At 46.7% G+C, this 14,707-nt stretch overlaps 1 protein-coding gene across 1 annotated transcript; it reads right to left on the reverse strand.

Moving 5' to 3' along the window:
* Positions 1 to 1,100: 1,100 nt before the first annotated feature.
* On the reverse strand, positions 1,101 to 12,979 carry WDR88 (WD repeat domain 88; the record flags this gene model as incomplete). Its single annotated transcript, XM_061575982.1, is given in 11 exon segments — positions 1,101 to 1,196; positions 1,199 to 1,243; positions 3,818 to 3,910; positions 5,039 to 5,107; positions 6,856 to 6,938; positions 8,324 to 8,508; positions 9,702 to 9,831; positions 10,286 to 10,424; positions 11,134 to 11,197; positions 12,276 to 12,364; positions 12,860 to 12,979. Coding segments are annotated over 11 exon segments (1,113 nt in total), but the record flags the coding sequence as incomplete, so codon positions are not given.
* Positions 12,980 to 14,707: the final 1,728 nt, after the last annotated feature.

The following is a 14,707-nucleotide window of genomic DNA, read 5'->3' on the forward strand; positions in this document are numbered from 1 at the left end:
CACCACCACTACGGAGCTGTTCCTGGCTGCACCGCCAAATAGTTCGAGACCGCGCTCGTAACGACGATGTCGATCAGTGCAAGAGGCAGCAACCGTGCAAAGAGACAAATCACAATAATCACAGAGAAAATAAAAAAAGTATAACCCGTAAAAACAAAGTTTTTCACTATAAATCCTTTATATGCGTGGCGGCTAGAGTCCTCTCGTCCTCTGGCTTGAGATGACTGCCACCTATGGGTCAGATGATTGCATTGCGCCATTAAGCAATTGGTAATTAAATATAATATTTTTGTCCTAAAAAGTGTAAAATTTAGGAAAAAAGATTTTAACGAACATTAATTGTCACGCACAACGAGTCTGTGTGGAAAATGTCAGCTTGATTGGATCACGGGAAAGGGGTTAAAAAACGACCGAAAGATTTGCTCGGCCCTAAGCAAGCAAGTGAACTTAATATAATCGATTTAAAAAGATGGTTATCTATCGGCTTAACTCATGCTAACCCCCTGCTCAACCGCCCACGACGCCACACGGCCTGCCGCATGACCACCCCCCCCCCTAGTACCCTATATAAACACGTGTCTCTAAATAGCTCTCTTCATACGCTACAGTAATTTTGCTGGAGCGGTTACACCTGATGACGGATGCTTGTGTTGCTTCCAAAACGTCGTGATTTCATTTAGTTGTGTTCTTGGTTCTTTCGGTAAAGTCACGTAGAAGGGCAATAATAAAATAATATAAATATTTAAAAAAAATGTTTATTGTTTACGTGACTTTACCGTAGAAGGGAAATAATAAAATAATATAAATATAAAACAATATATGTTTTTTTGTTAATAAAATAATATAAATATAAAACAATATATTTTTTATTGTTTACTATTAATATTATTTTATTATTTACCTTCTACGTGACTTTACCGAAAGAACCAAGAATATAAATTTGCCGTTTTATTTTTTATTTAATTTTCACCTACGTGACTTTACCGAAAAAAACAGAGTACAAATCACATTATTGGAGGTGCCCCCACCTGACCCGATTGTTACACTGCACAGCCCCCCCCCCCCTCCGAGCTGATAACGCAGTCAACTACGCGGCTGCGTCACGGACCATGGGGCTCGGCTTCGTGACGCCGCAGGGCATGACCCGTGGTCGTGGAGCGGCACGTGCTGCACCTGGACACGGCCGCCAACGCCGCTGCCCCCCAGCGTCGCATCCGGGGAACGGCTTCCTGCACGCCTCGCACTGCCGGGCGAAGGGGAGGAGAGGTTTACTACCATGTGGCCTAGGGCAGGTGCTGTGTGAACATCACCTAGGGCAAGTGCAGTGTGTGTACATCACCTAGGGCAAGTGCTGTGTGTGAACATCACCTAGGGCAAGTGCAGTGTGTGTACATCACCTAGGACAAGTGCTGTGAGCGAACATCACCTAAGGCAAGTGCAGTGTGTGTACATCACCTAGGGCAAGTGCTGTGAGCGAACATCACCTAGGACAAGTGCTGTGTGTGAACATAACCTAGGGCAAGTGCAGTGTGTGTACATCACCTAGGGCAAGTGCTGTGAGCGAACATCACCTAGGGCAAGTGCAGTGTGTGTACATCACCTAGGGCAAGTGCAGTGTGTGTACATCACCTAGGGCAAGTGCAGTGTGTGTACATCACCTAGGGCAAGTGCTGTGAGCGAACATCACCTAGGGCAAGTGCAGTGTGTGAACATCACCTAGGGCAAGTGCAGTGTGTGTACATCACCTAGGGCAAGTGCTGTGAGCGAACATCACCTAGGGCAAGTGCTGTGAACGAACATCACTTATGGAGGATACATAGACAGAGATCACCCGTCTAGCCTTCAACAGACTGGTGGGGCAAGTGCTGTTAACGAACACCGCCTAGGGCAAGTGCTGTGTGTGAACATCGCCTAGGGCAAGTGCTGTGAGCGAGCATCACCTAGGGCAGGTGCTGTGAGCGAATATCACTTATGGAGGATACATAGACAAAGCCTTCAACAGACTGGTGGGGCAAGTGCTGTTAGCGAACATCGCCTCGGGCAAGTGCTGTTTGCGAACAATGCCTATGAAGGAGACAAAGATCACCCGTGTAGCCTACAACAGACTGGTGGGGCAAGTGCTGTAAGCGAACACCGCCTCGGGCAAGTGCTGTATGCGAACAATGCCTATGAAGGAGACAAAGATCACCCATGTAGCCTACAACAGACTGTTAGGGCAAGTGCTGTTAGCGAACAACGCCTATATTAAGGCACGGTACAGCACACGAGGGAGTGGAGTGGGGGGTGTTACCAGTACCATCCCCAGCCGTCTTTGTATTCCCAATGCTGATCTTTACCACACACCGTGCCAGGTACTCATCTTTAGGCTGAGTCGACCTACGTGGGGAGATCCACCAGGCCCCGAATGGCCATAGGAGCCGGGGTCCTTTCCGAGGGTCGGTGGGCCGTTGTGTGTGTGTGTGGGGAAATTGCAAATGTGGCCAGAAATATAAATAAATAAATAGAGTGTGTGCTTAAATTTTTTTAACACTTACACGGGACTATCGTTTTAAATGGAAAAGAACGGATAATATAACACTGTTAACATGATAACAAAGTTTGATTTAAAGCTTTCGTGACTGCAGGGATTCATATTCTTGGTTCTTTCGGTCAAGTCACGTAGAAGGGAAATAATAAAATAATAAAAATATAAAACAATAACATTCTCACGACGTTTCGACTGCAACACAAGCAATCGTCATCAGGTGTGAAATCCACAGCAAGAAAATTTGACCGCCACTTTTTTCAAATTTTCTTGCTGTGGATTTCACACCTAACGATGATTGCTTGTGTTGCAGTCGAAACGTCGTGAGAATTTTCTTGTTTTATATTTTTATTATTGTATTATTTCCCTTCTACGTGGCTTTACCGAAAGAATATGATAACAAATGTAACGTTTATAGCTTCAGAAAGATCAAAGAGCCTCCCACTCGTTCGCCATCGTTGTCAACGCGTGCCTGGAATCTTCTCCAGGTGGTCTCCAGAGCCTAGAGGGTACATTTCTTGTGGTGCTGTCGCAAATTCGCACATCTGCTATAATGTGACAGTATTATTATCCATTATTTTCCCATTAAAAACGATAGTCCCATATAAGTGTCAACATTTTTTAAAGCACCCTATATTCCTCCAATGTGTGCGCTTCATTGCTTGTTTACGCTCCGATTTGGGTTTTAAGTCCACCATTATAATCGGCAGCCCCAAAGATGCTTCCTTAATAACCACAATTATCCTTATTCTTGGTTCTTTCGGTAAAGTCACGTAGAAGGGAAGTAATAAAATAATACAGATAAAACATAATAAAATAATTCTCACGACGTTTCGGCCACAACGCGAGCAGCCGTCCTCAGGTGAAGACCAGGTCTGTCGGGGAGACAGCGTCTGAAAGTGGCCGAAACGTCGTGAGAATTATTTTATTATGTTTTAGTTTTTATTATTTTATTATTTCCCTTCTACGTGACTTTACCGAAAGAACCAAGAAGATGAATCCCTGCAGTCACGAAAGCTTTAAATCGAAATTTAACCACAATTCACATTTAGAATGCGCATCCCCTCTGAGGATCGGGCCCCATTTGCCCTTTTTTGGGACCCAGCCCCCAAATGGGGCCCAACGAAATCAAGCCGCAACTTGCCCCCTTCTCCTCCTGCTGTGTTTACAAAAAGCCTGGGACCGATTTCCAGTCCCCGGTCCGTCACCGATAGCCGCCACCGCCGCCCAGCCAGCCAGCTATTGAGCACCATCGTTGAGTGTAACTATTCGCGGTCAAGTAACAGGACTCGCCTGCAAGACCCTTGACTCGTTCTCGCTCTCGCGTCCCATCACGGCTGGGATGCGGTCCATGTTTTCAATGTTCCACAGTCTCACCGTGCGGTCCTGTCGAACACGAGCAACACGCGTAAGCGCAAACCTCCCAGCCTCGTGTCATTCTGCTGCTGGGCAATCACACCGAAGACCGCGCGGGCCGATGAGGTTTTGGAGTGCATAGGATTTTTGGAGAGGTTCCTCCTGTTTCGCTCCTTGATAGATGTGATGACATCACTTGTGAGCCCTTCTTGCTTGAGCAAAGTGTCGCTTGACGAAGCTGGTTGTAATTACTGTCGAAACGTCGTACTCGGATTGTAAATGCTGTGGCTTTGCTCTCCAACACACCGGCGTTGCGGCACTAGTGACGAATTGGCCACGTTCTGTTTACGTGACAAACCTTTTCTAAATGGCTGTGTCGGGTGGTGGCGGGTTTCACGACACACTGAAATATTTACGAAATATAATAAAAAAAAAAACTGTATTATGGAAGATATCGGCCGCGCAAGCCACCGTGTTAAATACACAGGGTTTAATAAAACAAAGCAGTTGTACTTAACGTGCCCGTGTTGAATTTATTTATCTATGATTTAGATTCTTAAACAAATATGGCCACGTGTCGCACCCCCAGAAAGGGCATCTCGCACCCCCCAGAGACGGCGTGCACCCCCCAGGTTAAGAAGAACCACTGGTGAAGAGAGACAGCACTTGTCAACATTATACTGATAGGAACCACCTGGTTCCACCAGCCCACAGGGGATTATTGTGTCCGTCCGTCTGTCGTGCATCCAAAAATGTGAGAGGTGGGGCTGGGTGGAGAGGGGAGGGTGGGGAGGGGCTGGGTGGGGAGGGGCTGGGTGGGGAGGGTGGGGCTGGGTAGAGGGTGGGAGGGGTGGGGCTGGGTGGGGAGGAGCTGGTCACCCCGTGGTGCCCTTATAAAACTCAACGTTTGACCTACTCACGCCGGCTTGTGCCCGCCCTCACAGTCGGCCATATTTGCGGAATACACCACGCCGCCGTTGACCCTGGCCATTGACCGAGCAACCCAAAGTTCCTACCAACTCCCTCCGTAGGAATGTGTTGGATAACATTGATCGTGAAAGCCTCCGACGAGTTTAAAAACCGGGGGGGGGGGGGGGGGCGAGAAGGGGGGGGCGTTCGCAGATCGAGCAACTGAGCAAAGCGTGTCCGCTCTCTGACCTTCGAGGCCGTTAGAACCCAGCGCTTGTCCGCGCTCACGTCCACGTCCATCACCCAGTCCGCGTGACCCTTGCACGCAGCACAAAGAACGACGGCGTTTGCTTGGGGCCTGCGGATAATTCCCTCCAACGGGGTGACGATTTCGCAATTTTGGGTTTCAACCCGTTTCTGGCCATGATAAAACCAGTTGTGTTAAGATGTTAAAACAGCAAGCAGAAACCTCTTGGCAAGGAATCATGTACTGCATTAAACACGTAAGACTTTGTGGTGAACATGCAAAAAAAATATGCTCTGGTGGTATATGATGATGCATTGTCTTTGAAACTGATTGGTCCACACCAGTTGTAATTACTGATGAAACGTCTTCATTCAGATTGTAAATGTTGTGGCTTTGCTCTCCAACACACCGGTGTGATGTACTAGTGACGAATTGGCCACGTTCTGTTTACGTGTCAAACTTACTAATTGGTTGTGTCGGGTGGTGGCGGGTTTAACGACACGTTAATATATTCTTGGTTCTTTCGGTAAAGTCACGTAGAAGGGAAACAATGAAATAATAAAATAATAAAAATATGACTTTACCGAAAGAACCAAGAATATGAATCCCTGCAGTCACGAAAGCTTTATATCTAAATTTGAGACGTTAATATATTTACGCGATCTAACTAAAAATAAACACCCTGTATTATGGATGATATTGGTCACTTTAGTTTGAAGGCGTCTCTTGTGATTTGACATCAAAGATTTGCCTTTTGCCCGCGAGGACGGATTTAGGCCTAAGCTGACATCAGTGGCTGATCAATGTACAGCAGCCAAATATTCGGAACGCGTGATGATGTCAATTCTAAATGTGGGAGGGGAAAAACGGGAGGACCCGGAGAAAAATCCACGTGGCCACGGAGAGAGAGAGAGAGAAAGACACACACACTCCAAACATACAGCAGGCGTCAGGGTCGGGATCGAACCCACGACCTCCTGTATACGAGGAGAGGCAGATAACATCTCCTAGCCACCGTGATGTTGATGATGAGAGAGAGACACGCAAACTCCAAACATACAGCAGGCGTCAGGGTGCGGGATCGAACCCACGACCTCCTGTATACGAGGAGAGGCAGATAACATCTCCTAGCCACCGTGATGTTGATGATGAGAGAGAGACACGCAAACTCCAAACATACAGCAGGCGTCAGGGTCGGGATCGAACCCACGACCTCCTGTATACGAGGAGAGACAGATAACATCTCCTAGCCACCGTGATGTCGATGATGAGAGAGAGACACGCAAACTTTAAACATACAGCAGGCGTCAGGGTCGGGATCGAACCCACGACCTCCTGCACACCAGGCGAGGCAGTCAACATCTCCTAGCCACCGCGGCGTTCGAGAGGAAGCCCGGCTCATCGATCAAGTGCTACGATGTGACGATCGATCTACTGCTGGATGGTCAGGTATGTTCTACATAAAAGCGTGTTAAAAAAAAACTTTTTTTAAAATACTATATTCTATCATAAAAACAAAAATTTAAACATTTTTTTTATGTTATGTTTCGGCTTGGGTCTAATTGTCCACGGTTAACTGACGTTGGCTGTATTTTCCCACGGTCCCTTACGTTATGGCAAGCTTCGGGGCCACTTCCTGGAGTCGTGGAGTTCTTCCATTACTACGGTACATTCATGCTTACGATGTGACGATCGATTTATTGCTGGATGGCTGCTATGAATCTCTACGCGATGTGCTACTTCGTGTGCGCCAGGTAGGTTCTGCATAAAAGCGTGTTTTTAAAAACTTTTTTTTAAATTCATATTTTATTTTTGTTACCTTCAGCACGGCGCCCCTGCTGCCCGTGGCGGCGTCCCACACGACGGAGCGTCGGTCCAGACCCCCAGACACGAGCAGGGAGGCTTCCAAAAGGATACGGTCGCGCACAAGATGAACACAATTTAACGACGACTAACAGCATCATGGGAGCTCCCTTGCCAGTATCGAAATGTAACAATAGGTTCTATACCTTCTTGGTTCTTTCGGTAAAGTCACGTAGAAGGGAAGTAATAAACTAATAAAAATAAAACATAATAAAATAATATTATAATATAATAATATAATATTTTATTACTTCCCTTCTACGTGACTTTACCGAAAGAACCAAGAAGATGAATCCCTGCAGTCACAAAAGCTTTAAATCGAGGTTTTATACCCTTTCTGGCAATAAAAACAGTTGTGTTAAGATGTTTAAACCACCAATCTGAAACCTTTTGCAAGGAATCATGTACCGCATTAACCACAGATACTTGTGGTGAACATGCAAACTAAAAAAACACATGCTCTGGTAGTACTGTATATGATGATGCATTGTCTTTGAAACTGATTGGTCCACACAAGAGACAGCTTTCTTTAGAGCCTAGCCTCACGCAGCGGTAGACCCAGAGGACATCGCCAAAAGGCGAACAGCACAAAGGCAATGCCACTGTCAGGGCATTGAGAACTCGGGGTTAGCAGCTACATCATGGGACCTCCTTTGCCAGTATCGAAATGTAACAATAGGTTTTATACCCTTTCTGGCAATAAAAACCAGTTGTGTTAAGATGTTAAAACACCAAACTGAAACCTTTTTCAAGGAACATCAACATCATCATCAGCAGTGCTGTCTCTTTGCCACAGCTCGCAAACACTCACCCACACACTCGGCTACCATTCTCAAGCCAGGAGACGTGCAGTCACGAAAGCTTCAAATCAAGATTGAATCAGATGTGTTGGCAACGACCACGCCAACCGACTGCACGTGCCACGTCTGCCTAAGGGCGCTGACTTGGTGTGTGGGAGGTGGAGGGTGACGGATGGTATCCTTGCAGAGTGGGTGGGTGGGTGGGGGAAGATTTTCTGTTTGCACATATTCACTTTAAGATGTTTTCTTGTTCATGTTTTTGTTTTTTTGTTTGTTGCGGTTGCACCCGATTCAAGAGTCGAATGGCTCACAGGGCTATACCTAATAAATGAAACTTGAAATCTTATCTCAACATAATTTACATAATTCTAGATTTGAAGCTTTCGTGACTGCAAGGATCCATACTCTTTGGTTATTTCGGTAAAATCACGTAGGTACAAAATGAATTAAATCACGACGTTTCGGGCGCAACACAAGCGTCCGTCATCAGGTGGTAAAGCTGGGTGACTTTACCGAAAGAACCAAAGAGTATGGATTCCTGCAGTCACGAAAGCTTCAAATCAAGTTCGGTTCCAGCTCGTACTGTGCGGCATGAAACGGCGGCGCAGTTATGAAGTTTTTTACCATCGGACGAGAAGGCGCAGGAGCTGACGGAGCCGCCGTGACCCCCACGCAATTCTAGAGGTCCGTCCTCACGGAAGGCTCCGGTCCGCACGTCCCAGAGGCGGAGAGTACGGTCCCACGACGCCGTAGCAACGAGGCGCCCGCCGGCACCGAATCGGCAGTCGGAGAGCACGTTCGCGTGCGACCTGTCCACGCGCGAACGGCGAGTGGCGAGCGCTCGTTATAACGCGCTTTGGTGTTCATCTTCTTGGTTCTTTCGGTAAAGTCACGTAGAAGGGAAGTGATAAAATAATAAAAATAAAACATAATAAAATTATTCTCACGACGTTTCGGCCACAACGCAAGCAGCCGTCCTCAGGTGAAAACCAGGTCCGTCGAGGCGACAGAGTCTGAATGAAACAGCACACGAGCTTGGAGCATATATATAAGCTGGGCGCATTGACAAAGGAATGTGCATATCAAGAGGAATTTAGCATATTTATGGGAAATGCAGGAATGTGATTAGTACTGCATATGCATGTGCATTATGCAGGATGAACAGCATCAAAGGGAGCTGCAGTTGCTGCTGCTGCAGTTGCTGCTGCTGCAGTTACTGCTGCTCCCTTTTGAACCTTGATTGGTCCACAATCAAGGTTCAAACCTTGATTGTGGACCAACAGGCGACGTGACGGTAATGCGATTCGCTAAAGCACGCCACACGGCGAGATGGCGGGACCAATCAGCGCGCTGCGTCACTGCGGCTCAAGAAAGTTGTTCGTCGACCGCTCAGACACCGGCGAGTTCCGCGATAGAACGGGGGTTCGTGTTCCGCTCTAGAACGGTGCGCGTTCCGCGTCGTGTGAAAGGTGTTCCCGAATGGAAGAACCGCGTTTTAGCGAAAAGGCGCTCGCGTGTGAGCGCGCATAAAGCGAGGACTTGTCGCTCTTTGTTGAATGAGGTTTTATTTGTTTTGGTTTTTATGATCGTCCTTCGCTATGCGAACGATAGCGCCCATACCACGTGCAACTCAATAATTATCGATGATTATGATCATGATGATGATGATTCTAGATTTGAAGCTTTCGTGACTGCAAGGATTCATATTCTTAGTTTTTTTCGGTAAAGTCACGTAGGTAAAATATAAAAATTAAAATTAATAAAAGTAAAATAAAAATAAAATAAAAATCACGATAGCTGTATCAAGATACAGCAATCGTGCTGTGACGGTTCCATCTGAAGACGGAAGCTTGTGTTGCCTCCGAAACGTTGTGATTTTTATTTTACTTTTATTAATTAATTTTTTTACCTACGTGACTTTACCGAAACAAACTAAGAATATGATGATGGTCATCATCATCAGCATCATCGTCGTCGTTAGTGATAGTATTACACCACGTACCCAGCCACGCTGACCGTAGCCACGCGTGTCGCAAGGTCCCACACCTTGAAGCTTCGGTCGTACGACGAGGTCACGACTCGCTGAGCACCGCAATCAAACCTGCATCCCGTGAGCGCTCCCTCGTGGTGATCTGTGGACAACGCAAGATGCACAATCACCTCGCCACGTGAAGTGCTCAAGCGAGGCAGGGTGGTGGCGTGCAGTGGTTGACATGCCCCTTTCTTCGCGTGGAGTTTATCCAACATATTCCTGCGGAGGGAGCTGGTAGGAACGTTGGATTGCTCGGTCAATGGCCAGTGTAAACGGCGGCGTGGTGTATTCCGCAAATATGCCCGACTGTGAGGGCGGGCACAAGCCGGCGTGAGTAGGTTAAACGCTGAGTTTTATAAGGGCACCACAACAACAATAACAAAAACCCTCTCAATATTTCACAAAGCCGCAATGCCTGCGAATAACTCTCGCCAAGCCATCCCTTCAAGAGCCGCACGTGATTCTGGAGCCGCAGTTTCCCCCCCGCCCCCCGCCCCCTGGTCACGGACAATAATAATTCGTCGTAGTAGTCGCAGTGGAAATAACCACCGCACCGTTGCGCTGCACCACGAGCGAGCCGCTGTCCACGTCCCACAGGCGGAGTGAACGGTCCACTGCGGTGGCCGTGGCCAGCAGACGCCCGTCGCCAGACGCGTCGCAGCACGTCAACGGCCAAGCGTGCGTCTCGCACATCTGCAGAGGTTCAAAGTTCAAATGTCAAGTTGGTTTTGTTTAATCAGCTGAGAACTCAAGGGACCAGGAGACCAGGATAGAGTCTTATTTTCAAGAATATCCTGGGACATTAGTCTGCCAATATGGGGCGATGATTCCTGCTGTGTGTGTATAATCCATTTCGGGTAACTTTGAGAAAGCAGTCTCCAATAAATTAATAATAATAATTACACAGTCCTATGTCAATCCTACACTGCTGTGTGAAGGGCTACCCGAAACGTGTTGGTCATGGCAGTTGTTTGACCACGTGTGCATTTTCTTGGTTCTTTCGGTAAAGTCACGTAGAAGGGAAGTAATAAAATAATAAAAATAAAACATAATAAAATAATTCTCACGACGTTTCGGCCACAACGCAAGCAGCCGTCCTCAGGTGAAGAATGAAACATCACCAAGCTTGAGGACGGCTGCTTGCGTTGTAGCCGAAACGTCGTGAGACTTATTTTATTATGTTTTTATTATTATTTTATTACTTCCCTTCTACGCGACTTTACCGAAAGAACCAAGAAGATGAATCCCTGCAGTCACGAAAGCTTTAAATCGAAATTTCACGTGTGCATTCTCACTTGGGATCGTGGACTTCACAAACTGATTCTGGACCATCACGTAGCTGGCCGCAAGCGGAGTTAACGTGAATCATTGTACACGCAGACACTCAACGATAAACACTCACCAGCAGCTTCCCCGTTTCCAAATCCCAGAGTTTCATCGCCTTATCCCATGACACTGTCAAAAGCCTGCCGAGAAAAGACAAACTAACCGGTGGCCTGGAGGTCACTCCAAGATCAAGAGGGCATCGTGGCCAAAGCCGCTGGTGGCAGTTTTGACAATCGCCCGTTGCAGCAAGAAGGGTCCTGGGTTTGATTCCCTTACTCGGAGGCGCCTTTCTGCGTGTGGACTTTTAGATGTTCTCCTCTGGGTTCTCGGAACCTCTCCCCATAGTTAAAAAAAATTACAATGTAACTGGTTTTGGCCAAACACGCAAATACAGGACCCTCCAGAAAAAAAAGTATTCCAACTCATATTCTTTGTGTCTTTCGATAGAGTCACGTAGAACAAATTTTTCACTTTATGACCCTTGGGCTACACCCATTCAAACCTTTAAAACAGCCTGCCTCAGCAGCTTTCCCCTCTTTTTCTCCTGATGACGATTGCTTGTGTTGCGATCGAAACGTCGTATTTTGTAAAGTAAAATGTTTTTTTGTTCTTTTTGTTCTACGTGACTTTACCGAAAGACCCAAAGAATATGAATTCCTGCAGTCACGAAAGCTTTAAGTCAAGATTTATTCGGACTCAGTATTGACTTTCCTGTTTGGCTACGTATGGTGTGAAAGAAGTTCAACATTAAACTAAAATACTTTTATTTTCCAGGTTGAGGCCCACTGAGCTGTGTTAGCTCTTTTTCAGAAGCGACTTGGCCACAAATGATAGCCCAACGAAGTGGCTTACCATGTGGAAATTTACGGCAGCCAAATTCACTTAAAGCACGTTTCTAAATGGAGAGGGAAAAACCGGAGGACCGGGGAAAAAATCCACGTAATCACGGGTAGGACACGAAAACTTCAAATATACAGCAGGTATCAGTGTTGGGATCGAACCTACGATTTCATGTATACCAGGCGAGATAGTTAATATCTCACAACCGTGGCGCCCTTTGTATGTAGTGCACATATAATGTAATAATCATTGTTAGTATTGATATCTGCTCCCCCAGGGCCAGGAACGACTGTCTGCCACTGTCCTGCTGTATATCAGTGTCCACGAAGCCAGGGTCTCCTTAAGCCGCTGACTCCACGCTTCGCGTAGGACAATTACCTGCCCCTCGTAGAGTTGACAGAGCACTCGGTAATGTTATCCTGGTGGGCGTCATCAAAGCTTTTGAGGATTCTCCCAGTCTCAGTGTCCTGCAGCAAGGAGATTATCATGAAGCCAGAAATTAATTTCCACAGTACAGTACCCCACTGCCGTGTGAGTCCTGAGGGTTATTTGACCATACTTCACCAGGCTAGTCAGCGAGGATTCGTGAAGACACAGAGCATAGACCTTGCATCATAGTCTGGGTCACTCTTGCAAGCGAGACGTATCCTGAGCCTGTACGTACGTTTGTTGAACTTCTTTCGCACCGTACGCAGGCAATAATAGAAGGTGCAGCGGAAGGACAACAAACTAAACAACAACAACAAGCAGTTCTAAAGAAATGGGTTTTCAAATCGATCCTGGTGAAACAAATGAACTCGACAATCTACAACAGCGGTGGCCAATACACCAAGCACTGTGATGATCCATTCTGGTCGACGACAACGTCCACCATAAGTCCACGTGACCAACATTTAGCGACATAGGGGGAGAGGAGGCGAGCTTAGATTGTGCGCCGCTCAAGGTTCGGAACGTCCGCTCACCCAGATCTTCGCCGTGTGATCTTCCGAGCAGGTGACTGCGCGCGTGTCCCCGAAACCGAAGTGGCAGCAGTTGATGCCCCCGGCATGACCCCGCAGGACCTTGAATGGCAGCTGTCCACGGGAGAGAACACGCCCGATAGGTCAGAGTTCAATTTCGATTTAAAGCTTTCGTGACTGCAGGGATTCATCTTCTTGGTTCTTTCGGTAAAGTCACGTAGAAGGGAAATAATAAAATAATAAAAATAAAACATAATAAAATTTCGATTTAAAGCTTTCGTGACTGCAGGGATTCATCTTCTTGGTTCTTTCGGTAAAGTCACATAGAGTGGAAATAATAAAATAATAAAAATAAAACATAATAAAATTTCGATTTAAAGCTTTCGTGACTGCAGGGATTCATCTTCTTGGTTCTTTCGGTAAAGTCACATAGAGTGGAAATAATAAAATAATAAAAATAAAACATAAAATTTCGATTTAAAGCTTTCGTGACTGTAGGGATTCATCTTCGTGGTTCTTTCGGTAAAGTCACGTAGAAGGGAAATAATAAAATAATAAAAATAAAACATAATAAAATCTCGATTTAAAGCTTTCGTGACTGCAGGGATTCATCTTCTTGGTTCTTTCGGTAAAGTCACGTAGAAGGGAAATAATAAAATAATAAAAATAAAACATTATAAAATTTCGATTTAAAGCTTTCGTGACTGCAGGGATTCATCTTCGTGGTTCTTTCGGTAAAGTCACGTAGAAGGGAAATAATAAAATAATAAAAATAAAACATAATAAAATACAATTCTCACGACGTTTCGGCCACAACGCAAGCAGCCGCCCTCAGGTGAAGAACAGGGCTGTCGGGAAGACAGCGTCTGAATGAAAACCACCAGGCTTGGCAGCGTATATTTTTCATTCAGACGCTGTCTTTCCGACAGACCTGTTCTTCACCCGAGGACGGTTGCTTGCGTTGTGGCCGAAACGTCGTGAGAATTATTTTATAATGTTTTATTTTTATTATTTCCATTCTACGTGACTTTACCGAAAGAACCAAGAAGAAGGTCCCAGTTCGTTAACCTTGACGTGCCTCGCGTCCGTTTGGGCGAAACGTCGTCGAGAGCCGATGTGGAAATCGAGCCATGGAAAATGTCCTCGGCCACCGGTGCGGAGGAGCATGAGGAGGGGGCTTCATCGATCAGAAATCGATCGGTACGTGGGTCACGTATTACTAATGTCTGTGTAAGCGTTGCAATCTTGGCGGGCGGTTGGAGGATTAACGACACGGATTTTGGCATAAAAACCACCGCGTGGACTAACCCAACACACACGTGGTGGTTAGTGCATCACACGTGCCACACGGTATCCCTTTGCAGTGCTGCTTTTAATGATGAAATTAAACACGCGCGTGTATTTATTTAATTTATCTTTTTATGTTTAGTTCGTTGTCCTTCCCCCCGCACCAGAGGTCGCAAACGGGTTTTGATTCCTTACCCGTACCCGTACCCGGCCGCACCAGGGTCGCAAACGGGTACCCGTACCCGTACCCTACCCGATACCCGGCTACCCGTACCCGGCCGGGTACGGGTAGGGTACGGGTATCAGGTACCCGATTGCAACCTCTGGGATGAACCCATGTTGCAGGCGCGGGTGGGTTGATTCTAGGAACTTTAATTGTGAGAAGAGACAAGACGTTGGGAAATGAGTGACAAACGGTTACTCACCAGTGACTCACGGCCTTCCCGTACCCGTACCCGGCCGCACCAGGGTCGCAAACGGCTACCCGTACCCGGCCGGGTACGGGTAGCCGGGTATCGGGTAGGGTACGGGTATCGGGTACCCGGTTGCGACCTCTGCCCCGCA

Source organism: Lethenteron reissneri, chromosome 60 (assembly GCF_015708825.2).
Source record: "Lethenteron reissneri isolate LAM-NWPU_2019-01 chromosome 60, ASM1570882v1, whole genome shotgun sequence".
Lineage (NCBI taxonomy): Eukaryota > Metazoa > Chordata > Hyperoartia > Petromyzontiformes > Petromyzontidae > Lethenteron > Lethenteron reissneri.